Source organism: Siphateles boraxobius, unplaced genomic scaffold (genome assembly GCF_051911475.1).
Source record: "Siphateles boraxobius isolate OS27281-9 unplaced genomic scaffold, OSU_SipBor_1 120, whole genome shotgun sequence".
Lineage (NCBI taxonomy): Eukaryota > Metazoa > Chordata > Actinopteri > Cypriniformes > Leuciscidae > Siphateles > Siphateles boraxobius.
Genome location: NW_027508723.1, coordinates 1,849,470 through 1,873,919, shown reverse-complemented (window position 1 = coordinate 1,873,919; position 24,450 = coordinate 1,849,470). Strand labels below are relative to the sequence as shown.

General features: G+C 40.5%; 1 protein-coding gene across 2 annotated transcripts; it reads right to left on the bottom strand.

The window, feature by feature from the left end:
* Positions 1–7,508: 7,508 nt before the first annotated feature.
* On the bottom strand, positions 7,509–16,251 carry LOC143732288 (uncharacterized). Of its 2 annotated transcripts, XM_077223219.1 has the most exons (9): positions 15,873–16,251; positions 9,572–9,736; positions 9,114–9,314; positions 8,892–9,018; positions 8,443–8,741; positions 8,262–8,352; positions 8,123–8,174; positions 7,875–7,950; positions 7,509–7,766 (listed from the first exon to the last, which is right to left on the bottom strand). In XM_077223219.1, exons 2-5 carry the CDS (start codon positions 9,589–9,591, stop codon positions 8,544–8,546), a joined length of 546 nt encoding a protein of 181 aa, XP_077079334.1. In that variant the 5' UTR covers positions 9,592–9,736; positions 15,873–16,251; the 3' UTR covers positions 7,509–7,766; positions 7,875–7,950; positions 8,123–8,174; positions 8,262–8,352; positions 8,443–8,543. The 2 variants fall into 2 exon arrangements, 1 of the variants encoding a protein (XP_077079334.1); XR_013201088.1 differs by lacking the exons at positions 7,509–7,766; positions 7,875–7,950; positions 8,123–8,174; ... (1 more) ...; positions 9,572–9,736; positions 15,873–16,251 and having other exon boundaries at positions 8,681–8,741; positions 8,836–9,169.
* Positions 16,252–24,450: the final 8,199 nt, after the last annotated feature.

Here is a 24,450-nt window from a genome sequence, read left to right as displayed (position 1 = left end):
GTCAAGGACGCTTGTCAAAAAGTACGGGTATAGTTTGTTGACGCTTTGGCGACTCTGACGTAGCAGGGAGAAGAGAAGTGTCACTATTTTTTTACAGTCTATGGTCACAACATGAAATGTAATAAACAGAACAAACAAGCAATACATTGAAGAAACCCATTTGGTCACATTTGGTCTGGAAAAAAAGAATAAGTAGCTATTTTTATTATTATTTGCAATCGGTGTTACCGTGAGCAAATTAATTGCATTCCCGCATAAAACAAGTGTTTGTAAATAATTAAAATAAAAGTTGCGCTCATTCTCAAATGTGTATCACTGGATCATTATGGATAATCGCGAAGTTGTTGTGTTTGGTGCTGCATTATTGTATTTGCGGAGAAGACGTCGGAAGACGTTTTGCTAGGAACGAAAGTTTACATCGTATGTTTCTCCGGAATCAGCCAGCGCGAAGGACGTATATATTCCGATTGGTTGCTGCCGTTTTGACGCTGCTTGCCGCTGAACCGCGTCATAGCTCATTACCATAAAGTTGAGCTACTTTCAACTTTCTGATTGACGCTCAAAACGCCCGAAACGCGACGCCGATGGATTTGACGCTCCTTGCAGCGGAGAGAAGCCAGCTTCCATTGAAAATGAGTGACTTCCGGTAACTTTGGAAGCTCAAGTCGGCGGCAATGTGAACGTATAGTAAGTGTAAAATCTAATATGTTTTTTGAACTATATAGAGCAGATCGTTTACAAACCCAATGAAATCAGAAACGTAAAAAAATGAATTAAAAATTAAATACCTAAGAAAAAAGCCCTTTTTTGTCTGGTTTTGCTGTGTTGTGGAGACATTATCTCTGCATCTAAATGTGAAAAGTGTGTTTTATAGTTTTCTTCAATCGATTTGACACACTTCTCAACTCGGATGACTGCTCTCAAAGCAATCTACACGGTTATCTGAACATTTGTAATTTTCATTAAGTTCATACAAATGACAAATCATATGCATAATTTTCTCAAAGCATTGCGTACAAAATTCTCAAAAGTGTTCACACAGACAAACAAAATTTGTACTGTATATATGGGGCAGGGGCGTGTCTAGAAGGGGGGCACGGGGTGGCACTGGCCCCCCCTGGAATATGATTGGCCCCCCCTGGTGCCCCCCCCCCCCCCCCCCCCAACATCATTGGGCTAGATTTACTGTCAACCTGACAATGCCTAACGCTATTGGATCAGAGCGCTGTCAATCACTGCTTGATTTGCGATTCGCAAAGCGGAATCACAGGTCTGCGTTTTTCAAACAGTAGGAGAGAGAGACACCTCGACACGTCAATGTTTATGGTATACACACTCAATTACAGTATATAATTTGAAATATCGCACCATATGTTAGTCTGATTACTTTCATTTGTGACTGATCAAGCCAGTAACGTTAGATTAGCTAACGTAACTTCGGCAGATGACTTGTCAGTGTTATTCCGCGGCAGCGCGTCTATATAAATATAAAATAGATACATGGGTCATTCCTGTTATATCATAAATGGCTTAAATTATAGATTTAAGTATTCTTTACCAATTAAACAGAGATAATAGACATTAAAATACTATTTTTTATTTGACACAATTTTAATTGATGTATGCATTCAATTATATCATTTCCTCAGTGCACAGTAATCAACTTCTGCAAGAAATATAAACCATGAAATGACAAAAACCTCAAAATATTTTTTAATTATGTTATAGACTAGGCTAAATTGCCTCTAATCATATATATAAATTATGTGGAAATATAGGTCTTTTTCTTAAAATTTTCTTCAATTACTGCATCCCTGAAGTCATCTTCCACCCTGTTAGGATGTACTTTTTTGCCTTTCAAATCCAACTGTAATTTCATTGAGACCATTTTCAAGAAGTGACTTCATTTCTTTTACCTGCTGGAATTCAACGGTACAAACTGAGGTAAGCTTCAACTCTCACTCCTAACTTTTTTTTTAGTTTTTGAAATGTTATCCTGCTTGTCCCACCCTTAAGTTCCACCCTGTTAGGCTATGTTATGGAGAATGTTTGTCCTATCAAAAAAATTTAACAACAAATCTGACATAGTTATAAAAGTTCCGTTCATCTGTAGAAGGTCAGCTAGCTAAATGTTGATCACTCAAAGAGCTATGGCTAACTTAGCTCAGAATTTTCCACCCTGTTAGATCTATAAACCTAACAGGGTGGAATGTGAAACATATTCTATTCATCAAAAATTGTTTTGCTTGTTTCAAGAAGAAAAAAAAATCTAAGATGGCATAAGGGACATATACTATTCAAGAAAAGCTTATTATTTAAGCTTTAAGCCAAGTTATTGTTTAACATTTACATTATTAACATGTTGTGATAACTATGTATATATTTTTATGGACAGTGTCTGAACAATCTACCAATAATTATTATTATAGAGTCCCTGAGCTTGACCTATATGTATTCCTTATAGTTAAACATGTCACTATTTTGATAGAATGCTAAAAACATGAAAATCATGTCCTTTTTTTCCCAACACTTATGAAGCCAAAATGTCACCGCATACCAGGAATGACCCACATATTACTTTATCTTTTGTTTTAAAGACTAAAGGCACAATAATCTTTTTCCAAAAAAAGCAGAGCCGTGGTAAACATTAAAATGTGAGAACTTTACATGCAACTCTGTGTAATTTATACTGAATGGGTTTTTGCTTATTTTTACACCGCAAATGGACATCCAAGGTTTCTTTAAGAAGAAACCATTTCAGAGACAGATTTCATGCAGATAACGTTCGCCGACACACAAACACACACACATTCAATGTTTGTGTTGAGAATAAACCATGTTAAATGACTAATTAATGCCTAGGTAATGTTTTTTTTATTTATTAGAACAAAACTGTGTGGTCCAATCCATGTAAAATACAAAATGATTTTCAGGCTCTTGTTCGGTGCCACATTTAATACCATCTATATTAGGTAATTGAGCATTGCAAAGATTTTTTTAAATCGTGCGTAATATTTTCTAAACAAGTATTTATTTCCATTTGAATTTTCTGATTTCCCATGGGGGGGGGGGGGGGGGGGGGGGTCCGCTTTTTTTATTGATTTTACAAAAATCCTTCCCATCTGGGATCTTGGAGTCTTTAGGTGCATCATTACAAATGACTGATTATGCAAGTAATTAAAAGCAAGAGATAAGAAAAAAATAAAACCTGTCAATTAGACAAAGGTAAAAAAAAACCAGAAGGTTATGTGTTGTGTTAATTGTTTTGACAGCGTTGACCTGAGTTTGGAGAAATGTGAAATCGATTGAGAATAACATTAAGACAAGAGAGTTTATTTTTTTAATAATCCAAATGTTCAAACCTGCTCAAATAGATGAAGAAACACATTCACATAGCCTCAAAAAATAGTGCTTAATAATGTGATGCCACTGCCCCCTTCAGTTATGGTTAGAATTATCTTTAAATGGGAGTATTTTTAAAAGAATTAAAGTCTGGAAATAACAGGATTCAAAACATCTTACCAGTGTTGTTATAGTGTACTATAACTATTGTTCTCCCATTTAAAGAGAATTCTAACTGTAACTGAAGAAAGGAGTACCATTACATTATTGTGCGGGCCTAGGCCTGAAAATACTTCTCTGCGGGGGCATAATTTCCTATGGGGACAGGCACTGCTCCAGTTTGAAAAAGGCTGCTGAGGCGAGACCGTAAAAGCATAACCAGCGTACCGAGAAAGGGGCCCTACTAAGGGGGATGCAGAGATGTTACTGCGTCTTTATATTAACATTCCTGATTGTTTGCATGATAAGCCCTCGGGGACCCCCTTAAAATGCGGGGTCCCAGGCAATGAAGCAGGATCAAATCTGTTGATGGGTGGCCCATTTAAGTCCAGGAACAACAATGCAGAAAAGGCTCATGGCATGCAGTCTGTTTCTGGTCTGACAGTGTCATTGCATGCAGAAAATCCTCTCTCACACTCTGCAGAGGTCGGGAGAACAGTGTTGCTTGCCACAATAAGTATTTTCAATGTATTTCCCTGATCTCCTTCCAATTTCCAGTCTCTGAACTCACTGACTTCTTCAGCGAACTCTCTTGCTAGGTCACTGTAGGGGAGACGCTTGATGAGATTGTCTACGATTGCCTGGTAAAACTGGGTCTTTTTTATTTTGGGCTGCGCTTCGGTGAGAACTAGTGGTGGTAACAGCGGTAGAGTCGTCTTCAGTCCCAGTGCTGTGCACCATGCTAGCAGGTGAATTTAGACTGTCCTCTGATTTTTTTTTTTTTTAAATAAACCCGAATATTGCCAAAGTTGTACCTGATGTTAGCACTATTTTTATTTTTGGTGGCATGCAGGGGCAATTCTAGGATTTGCATTTTAGGGGGGGCTCAGCCCCCAATGAGGGTATGACTTTTTTTTTTAAAGTAACACTTTAGTTTAGAGTCTAATGCTCACTATTAACTAGTTTCATTAACATGCATATGACATGGTAGTCCCGAATGTGAGGTAGGCTAGATAGGGGGGTTCGGGGAAAAAAATGTATTTCTCTGATCTACATATGTGCATTTTAAGATGTTAGAAAGCCAAAAAATTTGATAACAATAGCTTTAAAACCATGTCAGTGGGCACACTGTAAAATCCAACATCCATCAGTACCACATACTATTCCTGTTTCACTTTAGGCTACTTGTTTTTTTTAAGGCAATCGGTTTGCATGCTTTTTTTAAGTAAGTCCAACTAATTAGATTTTACAGTGCAGCTGATTATTTTTTTCTCTTTGTTTTATCTTGCCAAAAGTTTATTAGTTTGCCTGATTATTTTTGTCATTCGTTTAACATTTATGACCTAAAAAAACGGTAAAATATGAAATGTTTAGTTTAGCTACTTACATCTTGTCTCGCACTTGACCGTTAACTGAAGCGTCAGTCGCTCTGCTAAAATTCGCGCTCAGCAGCGTCTGTGAACATAAAGCCCGCCTACTTTGATTTGATTGGTCATCTCAAATATTCTGACATTGACGAGCAGTGACAGACCAATGAGGCTCAGATGAACACACACACGCACATAGTGACGCACATAGTGACGCCTATGGTGGCATGGTTGCTGGTTCTAAACTTTACACAATTCATTTTTATTTTAGCCATGAAACAAATGTTTACCAGTTCTTCTTCTAAAAGGGTTAAAGCCCATCTTTCAAGTTGAAGATCCATATGAATGAACGTGTAGGTAAATAGTGAAGGAACTCGATTTGCGTGAAGAAATTAATAATAAATGTGCATTAATAAAAGTTTTTTTAAAGAAATTGTGAGTAAAATTACTTCCGCTGTCAAAAACGCCCTGATCGAACGTGACGCAACGGCCGGTAAATCTCATCTCTTCGTAATGGAGTAAGACAGTGAAGAGGTTGTAGTAGGGGTTAATGTCAACTCTTACGATGGACCATTGCCGTATAATTATGAGCCGCCTAGGCGAGAGAGGGGTCAGGCAGAGTTAAGGGGAAGGGTAAATGGACAGAGGAGAGAGATAGAGTTGTGGTGTGAGGAGAATCGGTGGAGAATTGGGCAGGTGTCTTGGTGAGTGACCACAGGCTATAGCTAGTTGTGGCTAACGTTGTCTGTTAATAAATCATATTTAGCAATATTGCTGTCGACTTTGTTGTTTTTCAAGCATCCATGCAGATTGTCACTATCTATGCCAGCAACACGTGTCTTAAAATGTTTAATTTAGATCCCAGACGGACATTATGTAAATGAGCTTGCATGTACTGCGGAGTACGTGTGTGAAAGCAGTTAGTGTTCCGGTTAGGACGGGAATATGCTGTTCATGTAAATATAGTCATTGTTACAAGGATCTTTTATTGTCATGTGGAGGGATACTGGGTGTAAGGCATGCAGATAAATGCGTGAGTTTATCTTAGCACATTTTGTTTAACAGGTGCTTGTGTGGTAGATGTGAGGCTATGCCATCAGCAGTGGAGAGTGTGTGCTGTAGGGAGGCCGACGCCTATTGGTCCCTTGTCCAAAACCTAGATCCCCCAGAAGACATTACCTGCCTCACACTCCATCCAGGGTTTGAAGCATCCTGTATGAATCCTTTTGTGCTGCAGATAGCATACATGAACTTCAGACAGGAGCATGGCCCTCTCCAAGCCAGCAGACCAGAGTATGTTTTGAGCAAAAATTATTTCACACTGCAATTTAAAGAACCAGCTTTTCTACACCAAAATAGTAAATCCTGTTGCGCAGGTTTTTAAACTCAATGGTTTCCATATGCTTACTATAAAAACAACTTTGGTGTTGTGTAGTACAGTAGAATATCAGCCAACAGGACATGCAATATCTACCATTGGAATTGTTTACTACGAAAACATGGTATGATCAAAATGTAATTAGGTCCCAATCTCCACCACAGGCAGTTCCGATACACAGCATACAGGCAGGTTGTCCGCTGGGCGTACGGAATACTAGGCAGGGACATTAGGAAAGCCATACCTTCATGTGTTGTGCCAGCAATAAGGAGGCAGTTTGCAGACGAGGGACAAACATACAAAGGTTTCCAGTGGCCCCGCTTGGAAGACGATTAATAAATTCATAGTGAAACAAACTTTACTGGTAAAATTGATCTTTTATTACACGTTAAAACGCGAGTGTCGTGCGAGATGGAGGCTGACTGCCTCATCCTTGGCAACCTTCTGGAGGGAAGTGGTGAGGGGGGGGCGGGGCAGCAGAGGACAAGACAGCACTGCTTTCTTGTAGGGCCTGTGGTGACTTGGCGTGCCACACCCTCACTGGTTCGAGCTACATCTCTGTTGCCATTACTATTGAAATGTAGGGCCGCCAAGAGAAGTCTGTAGGAGATAAGTAGATTTAACAATAGGTCTCCAAAGCTAACCGAATGCAGTGAAATGCAACAGAAATACATGACATTAATGTTTTCAGTTCAAATGGGTATAAGACAATGACTCAACTTTGCAATTATTTTTTTGCAAACAATATGTAATGCTGTTATCAATCAATAACATTTTGGTCTGCTATACAAGACTGCATTAGTTTTTAGCCACATTCATTCTGTCATCATTTACCTGCTACAAAAGTATTGCAATATCCTGAAATTTAAAAAAAAATCCTAATTTTATTAGTATCGATACTTTTAAGTGATAACACTACCTGCTGTACATCCCAAGAAAAGAAAAGCCAGTGTGTTTGGGAGCAAAGTGCAGAATGAGGGAATGGTAGGCCTCAAGGGAGAATGTCTGATGCTGTGGCGACAATTGTCGAATAATTGTCGTTAACCAGTGCTTTCCTGGCAGCTACACTCTCCAGTTTAGTGGCTGCTGGTGATCCTGAATAAACATATTCTCTCATATAGTCTGTCGCATTTCATAACATAGGTAATTATTAGTACACATGGGGTTACGTATTGATAAAACCAAACTAAACTTAACAAGCACTGGAAAAAGTTTAGCCACAAAACATTTGACATCTTTTAACATAGGCTACTATGTTGTACCTGGTTCCAGCCACTCCTTGTTTCTTGCCTCTCCTTCCAACGGTGGATGTGCGTAGCTGGTAAATGCAGGAGTGCTGTGTTCATGTATGTCCTGTACATGATTTATCATACTCTGCCATTTTGCCTGCATCTCATCTGGATCTCCTGTAGGGGTGGAAGCTGCGGTCCAGTAGAGATGGTTGATAATGGCTGGCCTCCACAGCTTCAGATCCTCACAGTCCCTCTCTTTTGCAGCAGCATCCAGTGCTTTCTGTACACCTGTTCCAGAGCAGACAAACAAAGCAGAGCAAACTAATTATTAGGAAAGTGAACTTAACTACAAAAAACAAGTCTGTTATATAGAACTACCAACATCACAATACATACTTTTCCCAATATGCCAGACGTCAAAGAAATGCCTTGTTCCTTCTGAACACATTTTCTCACGTACCCACTTGGCCACCTAAAACAAAGAACACACAAATTGATTTTATAGAATTTAGAATTTATTTTGAGTGATACTGTGCATGGCAATACTGTTCAGCTTTAGATCTCCCCTAGCATCATTTCCTGCCGATTTCTGTCTGTTAACAGAGCAGACACTTGCATGTCTTGGTCCATCAGGAACTGCTTACTCTGCTTTAGACCCTCTAGCTCACACCAAGAGCTGCTTGGGACTTCTGAGCTCTGTAAAACCAACTGATTATTACTGAACAGTAACAATAATATCAGTAACTAAATCAGACACAAGATTTCTGTGTGACATCAACTTACTTGGACAAGTTGAACATCCAAAACTTTGTTAATTCGATCCTCAATCAAGGAGTAGCTACCATATTTGGCACAGTGTCCAGGAGAATCTGATCTAAGAACGTCAAAAACAGTTACATTTAGAGGTTAATGCAAAAACACACTGACCTGTTCTACATCAGTGACGTGAGCTGGACCATTCTACCTGCAGTCACCAGACAGGATCAATCCACCCCCAGTCTCCTTCAACTCCCTGATGATCCCCTTCTGCTCATTCCTCCAGGCCTGCACGATGGTAGGGATAGTTTAATAGTGCTGATGGCGGAAAAAAGTGCCGGGACTTATGCACTGCAGTCCAAACAGCTTCAGCATCCTGATGGTCTGAGTAGCCATGCAACCTGAGAAGTGGATGGCACCGCTGAGTAAAAGGTTGCAGGCAGGCATGTTTCGATGCACCTTCTCTTGGTTTTGCCAGTAACGCTCATAACCACAAGTTCCGCAGGCCTGAAAGATGAGAGAAGATTCAAGACTCAAGCAGCTTTAAGATGAGGCAGTGAAACACCTGTATAGTTAAGACACAAATAATTAATATACATACTGTACATTCACAGACTATAATTCAGCTCCTCAGACAGTTGACAATTAAGACATTACCTGCTTGACTTTTATGAAGGTTTCTTCCAGGTGCATTATGTGTCCCTGGGTTTCCCCACAGCATGCAGGGCAAACCGTGAACAAGGACAGCAACTGCCTCTGGCAAACAATGAACTTGTCAACAGCACTGAAAACAAGAAAAGGAAAAAACACATTAATTCTGACTATGACATTTTTGGATACACAATCAGAAACAGTTTCCATTAATAAAAAGGTTGTTACTTTGGGTCACTGAGAGATTCCAGCTCTTCTGGTTCCTCCTCAGAGGACTCGCTCAACATCTCCTCCCCTGGACTCCATGACATATCACCAGAATGGTTGATGATATCAGAAAATGACCATTCATCATTACTTTGTTCAGGACTGGCCAGTGGAGTTGATCTGCGATGCCCACATCCACCATCCGAGGCTTTACCTGAACAGCTTAGATGAAAGAGATTCATCTTAATAATTGTTCACCACTGTAAATTCATTGGTAACAACACATGCACTATCTAATGCAACACAGTACAAAATATCTTTTTCTAGCATTATGAAGTTCATAATTTTTAATGTTTACTGTCTGAAAAGTGTAAATTACAAAATAGTAACCATGGAGATCATGACATTTATTTTACATGTAATCCTTATTTTTGATTGTATATGGCAATTATGGTGAATGCTAGATATAAGCTAACTACCTAATGAACGATGTAAACATCTTATGTTGCGCTGTGATCCACAATGGACCACTACTGGCTCAGGGTCCATTGTAAAGATGTCTCCATCTCCATCATCTTCAGGATCTGAAGCGGCAGTTGCACCCGCCCCGTTTTGTTGCACCTGGCAGCACTCTCTCCCAAAATCTGAAAACAGACCAAAATCACAACTTTGAACTTTAAAAAATTTAGTCATTTCATGCAAATCCCCCATTCATGCATTATTTAAAAGACTGCTAATCTTTTCAAAATCTTTTCAAAGTAGTCCCGAGCTGCATTCCCTCTAGAGCTTAGATTCTCTGCCCGAGCCCGAACTTGACCAGGCCAATTTTTCCCGACACTATCCTCCATTTGACGTGCACTTCCAACGCAATAGGTAATAAGTCATATGATAATGGCTCCAACATGAAGGGGAAAAATAAAGGAGTGCAGGCCAGGCTGCTTGAAAGAAATGCTTGTGCTCTTAATGTTCCATGTGGAACACACACCCTTAATCTAATGGTTGCAGATTCGGTATATGCCATCAGCTTCTTTGGCATAGTCCAGATGCTTTACAACTTGTTCTCTGCTGCTCCTCAGAGGTGGGCCATTCTTAAGAAGCATGTCCAGATCATGAAGTCAAGCATGAAGCATGAAGTCATGGAGTGAGTCAAGATGGGAGAGTATAGCCAACAGCATTGAGCCTTTACGGTACCAAACTGACAAAGTCAGAGAGGCCTTGACTGAAGTCAGAGACCAAACAAATGATGCTGCTGCAAGAATTGAGGCCCAGTCATTGGCAGAAGAAATAGGATCATTCAGATTTCAAATCTGTACAGTGGTCTGGTTTGATATCCTATCCAAAATCAACATTACCAGTAAACTCCTGCAATCTGCCAACATGCAGCTTGATGTTGCTGTCAATCTTATTGACAAAACAAAACAATCTCTGTTGAACTACAGGGACACCGGTTTCTCTGATGCCCTGTCAAAGGCGAGAGAATCATGTGAGAACATGAATGTTGAGGCAGTGCTGGCACAGAAGAGGATTCGAAGCTCAAAAAGGCAGTTTAGCTACGAGGCAGCAGATAAGACTGTGAATGATGCAGTAAAAAGAATGGAGGTAACATTCTTTGATGTTGTTGTTGACACTGCCATCCAGTCACTAGAAGATCGCTTCAAGTCACTAATGAATGTAAGAGATAAATTCAGTGTTTTGGTCAGTTTCACTGACATGGATGACGAGGCACTCAGAGAGCACTGTGAGCTACTTGGCAACACACTGACTGACGGGGAGGAGACTGACCTTGACTGGCAAGAACTGACCGCAGAAATCCAAAGTCTTCCAGTTCCAAAATTAACAAAGGCAATGACAGCATTTGAACTTCTTAATTTTCTCCACCAAAAGGGCTGACTGGGCTTTATCCAAACCTTTGGGTTGCACTGAGAATAGCCTGCACACTACCAGTGACAGTAGCCCCTGCAGAAAGGAGTTTCTCAAACCTGAAGCTTATAAAAACTTACCTAAGGTCCTCCATGGCACAAGAGCGCCTCAGTGGTCTGTCAATCATTTGTGTCAACCACCAAGTTGGAAGCAAGATGTCCTATGATGACATTATAGAGGACTTTGCATCTCAAAAAGCAAGAAGACACACATTCTGAGAGAAGAAGTCATTAGAAGGAACAGGGAAGAAAAAGGAGATGGGGTGAAGTGAAAGTTTGCGTTTTTTGGGGGGGTTTAGACTTATTTTCTTCCTTTTTTTCTTATTTATATTATTTGCTTATTTATTTGATTAATTTATGTATCATTCATTGCATTTTAAATGCTGTTAATAGTTTTGTTGTTTACTGTTTTGGAGTTTGAATGTGTACTGCATAATTTACTGTTATTACTATAGTAACTACATGTAACGTGTAACAATGACACTGTAAAATGTTATTTTTTTACTGTAAAATGTAAAAATTGTTACCTAGAGTTTTTATTAGATTTATGTATATATTTTATATGCACATTTGGCTAATGATTGTTCGCTGAAATAGTGTTTTTGTATTTGGAATATATAAAAAATAAATACCAACTCAAACTAGAATCTTTTGTAGAATTTTTAATCTCTTTGATACATCAATAGAAGAATATGTTTAAATCACTTTAGAAGGAAGCTAGGAAATTACTGGTCCAACTTCTCCCTCTTTTTAAAGTGTGGAAAAGGGAAAAGAAGTTCAAAGATCGAGACTCCAGCAACACCTGTAGTATATGCAACAGCTTTATAGAAGATTTGTTAGATTGGGGTTAGATTGTATACAGTTGCTGGTTTGTGGTGGCAATACTCCATTATTCACTGCAAGGCAAGGCCCCAAAATTATCCTGCTTAGGGCCCCCAGATTTACAGAGCCGGCCCTGAGTAGTGTATAATAGAATAGGCAGCAACATCTCCTCATCACTGACCCTTAACACTGGAGCCCCACAGGGCTGTGTTCTCAGCCCACTCTTGTACTCCTTGTACACATATGACTGCGTGGCAACTCACAGCTCTAATTCCATCATCAAGTTTGCTGATGATACTACGGTCGTAGGTCTGATCACCGACAACGATGAAACGGCCTACAGAGAGGAGGTGCTCACTCTGACGCACTGGTGTCAGAAGAACAACCTCTCCCTCAACATCAGCAAAACCAAGGAGCTAGTGGTCGACTTCAGGAAGAATGACAGAGAACACAGCCCCATCACCATCAATGGAGCACCGGTGGAGAGAGTCAGCAGCTTCAAGTTCCTCGGTGTCCACATCACAGAGGAACTCACATGGTCCGTCCACACTGAGGCCGTCGTGAAGAAGGCTCATCAGCGCCTCTTCTTCCTGAGACGGCTGAGGAAGTTTGGAATGAACCGCCACATCCTCACACAGTTCTACACCAGCACCGTCGAGAGCATCCTGACTGGCTGCATCACTGCCTGGTATGGCAATACTACCAGCCGTAACCGCAAAGCCTTGCGAAGGGTGGTGCGCACTGCCAGCCGTATCATCGGAGGTGAGCTTCCCTCCCTCCAGGATATTTATGCCAGGCGGTGTGTGAAGAAAGCTCGGAGGATCATCAGAGACTCTAGCCACCCGAGCCATGGGCTGCTCTCACTGCTACCATCAGGCCGGCGGTACCGCAGCATCAGGACACACACCAGCCGACTCCATGACAGCTTCTTCCCACAAGCAATTAGATTTCTAAACTCTTGATCCCTCATGATCAATAACCATAATCATTCTAACTGTCAACACAGCACAACATAACCTACTGCATTTACATAATATATCTATATATATATATATATATATATATATATATATATATATTTGCACCTTACGTTTATCTATTCTATGTATAATTACCTCTTTTTGTATTTTTGTATATTGTTGTATATTGTAAATTGTTGTATATTGTATATTGTTGTATATTGTAAATTGTTGTATATTGTACATTGTATATCATTTATTGTTCTGTTAGTGTATATGGTACTGTGAGTAATTGTGCGCACATTAGATGTGTAATCTATGTAAATCTGATGTTTGCTGTAATTGTTTTCGTCACATCGTGTCATACTGCTATGTTGCTCGGAACTGCACCTAAGAATTTCACCCACTGTTGCACTTGTGTATATGGTTGTGTGACAATAAAAGGATTTGATTTGATTTGATTTTATATAATACTTCTGTGATGTTATGTAATACGTCTATAGTACTTCTATTCCTATAGGATTACTATAATATTTTGTCCTAAAATACTACAAGATTCCTATAGTTGTTTTTCATAAGGGATGTGTCATTCACATTAGCATTAACAGCTGAAGGCTCGCTTGATAGGCCAATCACTACGTAATGACGCGAGCCGTGAACCTATGGAGTAGTTTGAGGTCTACACTCAATACAGACTACAGTCTGTGAGTTAGGGATAACTGTCAGCACAGTCCCTCAGCAACTTCGTACTACTGATCACCATTTTGAAAAAGGATTAATAATTTGGAGTGAAGCATACATACAATTGACCTAAGGCTAAGCCACGCCCCCTCCACTCACTCGGACAAACAGTCAACATTTGGTGACAGGCGCTATATTTAGTTATGTTGAAGAGGAGTGAAAAGGCTACATCTTTTGCTAAAAAAAAACCCCCACAAAGTTCCCCAGTTGTTTTGGTAGAAAGTTGTCTAAAATGTTGTGCTTTAATATGTAATTAATGGTTCATGATCAAATTAAATATGGACAGGTCTAAGTTGCATACGTTTCCAGGACAAGCCTTTTTACCATCTTTACCAAGAGTACCTCTCTGTTAGTTTGGTGCTACAGTATTTACATGAATCATTCAGCACAACATTGCGGAAATTTGTTATCTCGGTTATTTACAGATACGTTAATGAAGCTAAGTGACATGATGTACAACGCAGCTAGAAACTAATGTTAACGTTTTCTAATGTTAGGCTAACGTTAGCCATAACGTTACGTTAGAGATGTAAAAAATAACGTTCAAATACGTTGTTGACTTAACGTTACCTTAGAACAGATGTAGACATCCTTGTTTAATTTATCCACGTTTAGTTGGTGTTGTGGTCTACCGCATAACTTAATCCAGAGCAGACACTTATCTCAGTTGAGATGTGGCTTGGGAAAGGGTAAAAAATACACACCGTCGCCCAGCCTCTCGGGATACCTAGTGTCGGAGTTGCATGTACTCCATGCACACCGTTTGACCATTTTAAATTTAAAATGACAAAAAAAATTAAAACTGACTAACTGCAATGTATTTCAATGGACATGGAAGCAGAGAATGTCCGAGTGTATTGGGAGCTATGCGCACTGTGATTGGCTCATCGCGTTTGGGGGCGTGGCTTAGCCATGGGTCAATTGGTAAGTAACAAGGTTTTATGGAGTTATAGAAAGCAACATATACGAACGTTGATTCAGTTATAGGCTAATGTTACCGCTATAGCTACCGCAATGTCTTACCTGGAGATTCAACCAGATAACAAAATATGTCTGGAAACGACTCCTCCGGTTGGGTCATTGACACAGTTTTTAATTAAATAAGGGCAATCATAACATATTGCAGTTAATTTTGCAATGTACATGTGCATTTTTGTCATTCAAATACACAGGACGTTCGCGGTGTTTTCCCCCACGCCGACCACGCCCCCAACTATGACTAGTGGCCGACTGTATGTATTTCGTGAAACATGGCGCCGCCCATCGTGCATACAGCTCTCAACTAACGCAATCCTTATAAAGGTGTTTAAACAACAAAACACATCCACTTGCACATATTTGACAATCTGAATATCAGTGTTTCATGCTATAGCTAATACATTTGTGAATATTTTTAATAAAAAAATTACATAAAAGGAGATCATCATTCATTCAGCGCTGTGTTGTTGTGTCAAGTGACAAGCAATGACGCGTCACCATGGAAACATTAAAGTCACAGGTTCTAAATAACGGTCGCCTTGAAAAACTCACGCTGGGGGGTGAGTTAGAATATTTTAAGCTTACATGTGAAAGGGTTAACATAAATATGCCTCGATATATTGAAGTAAAAAGTGCTTTATTTGTAATTTAAAATAATGGTGCTGATGATTTTTAGAGACCCCCACCGGTGTATTTACTGCTTTCATGGGAGCTCATCCTCTCTCAATGGGAGCTTAGCTCCCACTGGCTCCCACATAATTCGAACCATGCTCATGTCCCACCACATTCAGGACGAGCTGCTTGAGGCTGCCGCTTCACTTCTACTCAGGAAGATAAAAACTGAGATGCAAGAACAGCCTAGGCCCACATATTTTGCCATACTTGCAGATGAGTTTAAAGATGTTTCGAAACGCTAGCTAGTTGCTGTCTGTGTTCGATTTATCCATAGTGGGACAATCAAAGAACGAGCGCTGGGCTTTGTCAAAACAGCTGACCTGTCTGCTCAAGGAATATCACAGAGGATCCTTGAAATCCTAGAACCACTTGGACTGGACCCTTCTCTCTGTGTCGGGTTCATGTCTGGGCACAGAGAATATTTAGAATAACATCTAGAATATTTAGATAACCTCGCGGTAACTAAAGAGCCTATCCTTTAGTCGTGTCCTCAAGAGTTAGGTGATCAGTCCATACAAATTCGTAAAATTAATAATAGATCTCCCCTTTGTATTATAAGTCTACCTTTCGTGGTACTCTTCAACCGTGTTTGCACTATAACATCCTGTCATATCCTGCCTCTTTGGCTAGGCTATTTGATAAATCAAATCTTACAGTGATTATTCTTATCTCAAAAGAATGCTCACCCTTTGATGTCGTTTTCTCCAGAAAGGATCCTCCTGATCCAGGTGCAAGAATGTGACTCGTACTCAATGACCCAAGATTCAGTCAGATGATTATAATAAATGTTTTAACAAAATTTATTAAAAGAATCAAATGAAAGAAATACTTGTTACAGGTTATATATGAGTACTAACTAACAGATAGCTAGCTAGGCTTTAATGCTTCTTGCGGCCAATAACTGCTGGAGTATTGACTTGTTGATTGCAAGGAAGTGCAAAGAGTCTTTCCAGGTCTCCTCCTTTATAGTCTTTTCTCAGGCCCTGCCTTTGCATGTTTCATAAACATGAGTAAACAATAGGCCTATGGTTTAATAAGACACATTAGGGTTTAGCAAGCACTCCATAAGGATTGGTCAGCAACATGGTTTAATAAGACAGCACAAGCTGGTGGCTTCCTACACCTAATTTAATATATAAATAGCAGTTTGCAAGATCTGTAGTATCTGGTTTCATATATGCGGGCGTATGATTTCACATACCCTGTGGCTTCACATGCCTCATTATATTAATAGCCCTTGGGCTGCACAGCCCTTCGCTTAAGAGGGGGGTCTTGGATAACTATGTCCTTTATGAACCCAGACAGTTCCTTAACACTGGCTGTAACTTGTCGAGCTGTGGCTCTCTTATTGTGACCCTTTCTTTTTTGGCGGAGAGTTGAGGAAGATGAAGAAGTAGGGGAAATGCCATCCTCAGATGGGTCTCCCTTTACACCCCTTCTTGGCATTGACTGAACTTTAATGTCTCCGACCTTAGTCAATTTATCTCTTGATTACCTTGGTCTTGCTATAGTGTGGGTGGATTTCCTGCAGGGGTTCAGACTGTAAGACTGCCGAATGACTAAAGAAACGTTATCAGAAAGATGGTAGAAAACTGTACATTTCTTGTCTATTACCACCCACTGCTACTTATACCAACAATGGAAATAAGCGCAGTTACAATAGCTTAATATGTGGGAGAGCGTTGCTATAGAGAGTGACAATATTGTATTGCAATAGGTAGCACTTCAAAGTCAATACCAAATCAAAACTAGATAGCACATTATTTGTAATTGAAAAGGTTTAATGACAAAATATGGTTATGGTTAAACTTAAAATAGTTACAAAATAGATGTATGAGATGATAATACATATATCAATAATTGTACCCAGCATATATGTAAAATGTTACCTGAGAGATAGATAAAGAGAGAGAGAGAGGAAGAGACCCAGAGCATAAAAAAGAGCAGAGCATAAAAAGAGACAGAGCAACAGTTACAATGTTCTTTTATCCTTTCCCTGACCGTTCTTTTTTCCCCCAGGGCCTGACCATGTGACTAAAACCCAAATGTGAGACATTCAAACTGACCAATCAGATAGTTAAAACTTCCCCCATTGTACTAAAGGTGTGACAAATCATAGACCCCCGGAGTCTTATGGGGATTTGCGAAAGGATAAAGCTTGTGCTGATTCTGAACATGCATTGTGAGCGAATTCTCCGCATGTCTGCCGGATTTTCCTCTTTGTTTACTTCCGGGAGTTCTGTCGGAATTTTCCCGCACGTTAATTCTGGCCAATCTAAGTGCAGTTGTGGAAATATGTTCAAGACACATCTGACCAACGAGTGATGTGGATGTTGTCACGTGACTGCATTTTGGTTCGTTTCATCAATTGATTCGAACCAGAGCAATCAGTGTGGTGTGAAAAGGAACCGAAACGCCTGAAAATTATACAAAGTTTAATTTTTCACCATTAGTCCAGATCAAATGATCCGAACTACAGGTGTAAAAGCACCCTTAGATAGGAGCCTGGTCTTGTTAGTCTAAAATAGCTGCCCGGAGGCGTTGCCAAGATGGCGGCCGAGTGGCATGACTTGCCTAAAAGGACTTTGTTAACACTCAGCTAAGTTCATCATTCAACTCTGATTCTCTGCATTGTACTCACCAGTCTCCATTGCTGTCCCACTATCTGCTTCCCTCTGTATCTTGACACTTTGTTAACATTAGTTAATAAAACTGTTTAGTTCAGGTGCATTAAATAATATTAACAGATGCAACTTTTGGTTTTAGTAATGTATTGGTAAATGTTGAGATTAACAGGAAGAAACGTAAAGTCCCCATAGCATCAGCTACTTAAAAAGAAAAAAAATCTTTCCTTTTGTCACGACACACACGGGAGATAGACAGCAGATCCAAGTGCAGTAAGGATGTTTTAATGGGTAATCCATAAAGCGTAAATCCAGTCCAGGCAAAGGTCAAATACCGTGTAAACAATCCAAATACAAAAATAACAAAACACAAGGAACAATCAGGAACAGACCAAGAAGTGTCAGACATAACAACGACTCCGTAACACATACTGACACAGACATGGAATATATACACACAGATCTAACAAGACTAACAATGAACAGCTGGGACAATGATTACAGAGAACAGCTGAGTGTAATGAACAGTGATAAGTGACAGACAGAATGCTGGGAATTGTAGTCAATGTGAAGGACACTTGTGACACCCGGGGAAACACAAACCAGACACTGTGACATAACCCCCCCCTCTACGGAGCGGCTACCAGACGCTCCACGACAACAAAACACAAGGGTTCAGGAGGGAGGTGGAGTGGTGGAGGATCAGGGGGAGGGGATGGTGGGCCAGGTCCATGGAAGGGAACCGAAACAGGGGGTGATGGTTTAACCGGGGACCAGGGCAAAACAGAGAGTCTATCGGGCGGCCAGGGCGAAGCAGACGACCCCTCGGGCGGCCAGGGCGAAGGTGAAGACCCCTCGGGCGGCCAGGGCGAAGGTGAAGACCCCTCGGGCGGCCAGGGCGGTGAAGACCCCTCGGGCGGCTAGGGCGGCCAGGGCGGTGACGACCACTCAGGCGACACCGGCTCCGGCTCTGGAACAGTAGACACCGGCTCTGGAACAGTAGACACCGGCTCCGGCTCTGGAACAGTAGACACCGGCTCCGGCTCTGGAACAGTAGACACCGGCACTGGCTCAGGAACAGACACCGGCTCAGGAACAGACACCGGCTCAGGAACAGACACCAAAACTGAAACAGCCACAAGAACAGACACAAACACAGAAACAAACATTGGCTCCGGCTCAGGAACAGCAGACACTGGCTCCGGCTCTGGAACAGCAACCACGGGCTCCGGCCCTTGAACAGCAGACAGCAGCAGGATCCGAGCCAGACGCTCCAGATAGTCCAGGTCCAGGAAGGCAGACAGAACGTGAACAGTCTCTGACTGGACAGACGGAACGTGAACAGTCTCTGACTGGGCAGACGGAACGTGAACAGTCTCTGACTGGGCAGACGGGAGGTGAAGAGTCTCTGACTGGGCAGACGGAACGTGAACGGTCTCTGGGATAACAGCGGACTGCACTAGGACGGCCTCTGACACCACCACATGCTGTACAGGGACGGCCTCCGAAATGACTGCGTGTTGCACAGGGACGGCCTCCAAAACGCCCGCGCACTGCACAGGGATGACCTCCGAAACGGCCGCATGCTGTACAGGGACGGCCTCTGAAATGACCGCATGCTGCACAAGGACGGCCTCCAAAACGATCGCAAGCTGCACAGGAACGGCCTCTGAAATGACCGCATGCTGTGCAGAGACGACCACCGGGGCGTTGGGGAGATAAGAGGCCCTTCTCCTCCTCCTCCTTCCTTGATGGCGAGGTGCAGCCTCAGTACCAGACGAGACCAGTGGTGAGGACTCCAGACCGGATGAAACCAGCGACGACGATCTTGTGCTGGGCGGAACCAGCTGCGAAGATCTAGTACAGGGCGGAATCAGCGGCGAGGATCTCGTGCTGGGCCAGTCCGGCGGCTCCGGACCAGAAAAATTGTTAGGCGGAGGACGGTGTCGTGGAACTTGTCGACCACCTCCTCCCCTGCAACCTCCCCGAGTTCCGGAAAACCTCGCCAGCCGTGTCCCCAGAAACGACTCACCGTTTCTGCTGGAAGACTTCGCTGAAGTTTTAGCTGCTGCTGCTTCCTCAGTTAGCTGGGCCCATAAGGCAAAACATTGGTGAATATTTAGTCGGGGCGCTTCCTCCCCAACCTGCAACCCTCCTTTCTGCGGTCCCCTTCCTTCCTACGGGAGAAGGATTACAGAAACCCGAACTGCTGGATCTGTTCATAAAGACGGAGTCGTTCTGTCACGACACACACGGGAGATAGACAGCAGATCCAAGTGCAGTAAGGATGTTTTAATGGGTAATCCGTAAAGCGTAAATCAAGTCCAGGCAAAGGTCAAATACCGTGTAAACAATCCAAATACAAAAATAACAAAACACAAGAAACAATCAGGAACAGACCAAGAAGTGTCAGACATAACAACGACTCCGTAACACATACTGACACAGACATGGAATATATACACACAGATCTAACAAGACTAACAATGAACAGCTGGGACAATGATTACAGAGAACAGCTGAGTGTAATGAACAGTGATAAGTGACAGACAGAATGCTGGGAATTGTAGTCAATGTGAAGGACACCGTGAAAACGAGGATCTCTAGTGACACCCGGGGAAACACAAACCAGACACTGTGACACCTTTTCCTTTAAATCCTCCCTCGTCTGGCTTATGCTACTCTGAGCAATGCCTGAACTTTGTATTTTGAGCACTTCTTGTGTTGTGTTTGCCTCTTCACAATGACTTCACAATGACTTCACAAAGTCGCTTTGGATAAAAGCTTCTGCTAAATGACTAAATGTAAATGTACTTACAAAGCTTCTCGTTCCCTTCTCAGGGATGGACTATTCGTAACCCAAATATGTTTTTAAATATGATGGGTTCACTATAAAGATGGTGATTATCTCTAAGGTGGACACGTAATAAATGATATTGACCATTGTAATCATATCACATCAACATCTGTGAAAGTCAGTCAGCTACTGTATTCACATACATCATTGAGCATTGTGCTTTTTACCCCAAATACTTTACTTTTACACATTTTTTAGTTATTGGAAACTGTTGATTTAATTGCTTTGCAGTGAGAATCATTAACAAGACGTTTGCTAAAAAAAAAAAAAAAAACAGCTAAACCAGCTCAATTCCATTTAGCCATAATCTTATACTTCTGAAATCTTGATTTATTTAAATATTACAAATTTGTTAACGATGTTGTAAGCATATTGCACTGTGCTTGGAGTAGATTGTTTTATTTGTGATAACATAATGAAACATGACAAATTGTGTGGACATGATTCAAATTCAAATACTGCCATTCCAAGCAGAGAAGGTTGGACTTTGGTGCCATCATGTTGCCATCAAATGCTTTGTCCATTTGTCTTCGTGTTTTGTCCTTTATATACATTAAATGAAATATGCTTTCATCCCAGCATCATTTATCTACAGCTCATGTTGTCATTTTGTACTTCTCAGACGTCAAATTCAAATTATGGTTCTTTCTCTGATTCAGATTCCAGATGGTTAGTTTATTTTTATTTTATTCTGCAATCTTCCTATGTCCGAATTTTGTCAAATATTTTTCCCCCATATTTTTTTATGAACGTCTGACTGAGACATGAAATCATTGATTCAGCCAATGGCGTGAGTTTGGGGCGGGGGTTCCCGTTAAATCAACTAATGGCTGAAACTTACTAAACTTCAAATAAAGTTATCAGATCTGATACTGAGACCAAATACTGTATGTCCAAAAATACTAGAAAAAAAGGAACAAATTCCAAATGGTTATGAGGTTGTACAATAGAGCACTGGATTGTCCAATCAGCATCCAGGACCACAACTATGAGCATTATAATAATGAGCATTTGTGCTGTTTCATATCAAATGACCAGGACAAAACTTTATTTGTAAAGAAAGATTTATTAATTAATTTGAACAAGCTAATTTTCAAAATCAATATTTTAATCAGCAATCATAGTTGTAGCCTAAATCATTATGTTATGGTTGATTTGATTATTAAAGGAGCCGTATGTAAGATTGTAGCCAACTGGTACTGCAATCCCTTTAAAATTACTTTAGAGCGGTGTATCCCCTCCCCCTCCTCCCTGACTCGAGGTTGCCAGATAGGCTGCTACAAGAAGCTTCCAATGGCAAATGACGAGTCCTACACAGTAAGTTTTTTTCCTGTTTATTATGTTTATGCTTCAAATGAGAGATGTTTTGCAAAGTAATTACATATCGCAAAAATGTACTAATGGCGATTAGCCAGCTGTTAGTCTAACTTGTAACGGTAGGTATCTGTCATTAACTTAAGTACAAGCATAAGCCTCTGTCACTGTGTGTAACCGATATCAAAGATACAGCTATTCATTTAGCTGACGCTATAAGTGAAAGCGACCAGCTGTATTTTTTAACTTACTCTGCAGTACACGTCCATAACGCTATATGTGATGTGAAAGATTACATGTCATTCTATTACTTTTGGCTGTAGAACTTGCATGACAAACAAGTAGGCTAGAAAACCTTCCAAGTGGGACAAATTATTCACATCATAGGCTACAATGTGCTTTTCATTGGTGTTTTCATTCAGCATAATGACAGAGAAACGGGCTCTGATAATGCATTGCTAATGTTAGCAATGATGACTCGCCGTTTTTATTACCCAAACAATTCCTTATTTTTTCAATTCGATGACCCACCTCCTCCATATGAGCTAACGTAACGTTACTTTGCACGAACATGCATAACTTTGTTCGACTGTCATGAATATTTGATATGTCCATTTACATCAAGTACAAGTTAGCTAAACATAGATGAATCTTACCTGTCCAGGAGAAAATTAGCAACGTTGGCGTCTGTCTTCAAATTCTTCTCCGTCTTTCAAAGGCATCTCCTCTACAGATCCTTGTTTTATTTCGGACATTGTCACGAAGTATTTCGGATTCAGTTTTTTTTGGTTTCGCAACGTTAGACATTTTTTTTATCCGATTCTGACACGTTTGTAGCTGCAGCTGTGGTAACTAGCAGAGCTGTGATTGGTCGATAGGTGGAGGGTGGCGCATCAGACCAAAACACAACACGACAACATCAACATCAGTTGAGGGCTGCAACTTCACTTTTTAAATGACAATCCTGGCCGAACTACTGTTGTCAGTGATATAAGTATTTGAAATGAACATGATTTCTTAATGTCTAGTGACATCAGGGCCATTTTATGATTAATTGAAATAAATTTCTTACATACGGCTCCTTTAATGATCAGCTGTTTATATGAACAGACTGAAACATGCAGAAACATGTTTAACATTAAACAGAAAAGTAACATAATGATTGGCCTATTGCTCCATTCACGTGTTTTCGTGCACATTTCACATGCGTCACATGCATTAATCTGGCTTGAAAATCAAAAGTAAGTACATTATACAAATCAACACATTGTAAAGACAGTTCAACTTACCGAAGAAACAGAAACTGAAGTGTAACTGGAATTTACATTTAAAAAAACAATAAAACAAACAGTGAGGACTTTGCCACATCCTTTCAGAACACTGCACACCATTGATACAGTATTTATTATTCATTATTTGTGTATTTTTATCGCCTGACGAATCTCATCCAGCAGTTTCTCTTTGTTGTTTGTGATGTTTTTTCCAGCGACCTCCATAAGATCAGTGATCATCTCAGCGCTGTAAGGGTTTTGAAACGTGGCATATTTGTTCCTCCTCTCCTCAATTTTATCTGAAGAAACATTAACACACTTAAATCAGAACACAGTTGATAATTCAGTTTTATTCAGGACATTGTAAGATCACACTCCACAGTTGACCACCACTGAGATAAATGAGAATGGTAACGGACAGCACTCTCTAGGTATTATACATAAATACGGTAAAATGAAAACCCATGAATTTCCTTTTAAATTGTTTTCTTTCTTTTTTTTAGCTGTTTAAATGATACAGCATTTGTAATTATCTGTTAATGTTTTAATTTTAGGTTAGTATAAACTCTGGTGGTTAGGCCCGGATTAAGAGGTCTTTATTATTATATATATAGTGTTATTAAAGCTGCAGTTCGTAGCTTTTCCTCTTTGTCGCCATCTCTGTTCGAAAACTGCAATTGCAGTTATTTGCGGAATTATCAACCTTACGTGGGTTGTACATCGGCATGAAACAGCACGGATGAATCCAATGTTTTGAGGTGAGTGTGCGGCTGTTAATCACCGCGCCGGTGTGGATACGGGCATTCAGAATCACACATTATACTTTTTGGAAGTATGACCAATATTAGAATTTTCAACGTAAAATAACGTCTGAACAAGTAAGTAACATCCACTTTTGTTATGATCAACTAAGGGGAAAAAAAGCATTGCAGTAAATCTTATTTTGTATAAACAAATAACAATCATAGTGCTATGAAATAAATGGTGTATGAACAGAATCCCTGTTATGCATAAACGTGTTATAACATAACATAATATAAACATCTTACGACAGGAAAATTTTGATAAGAAACAAGCCTTCTCCATTCTCCTGGCATTTGTTCCCCGATTGCTGTTGTACCATCTGCAAGATTTGGAGGAATGTACTTGGATGCAGGAGATGTTGCAGCATCAGTACGGGTTATCATATTGTGAAGAG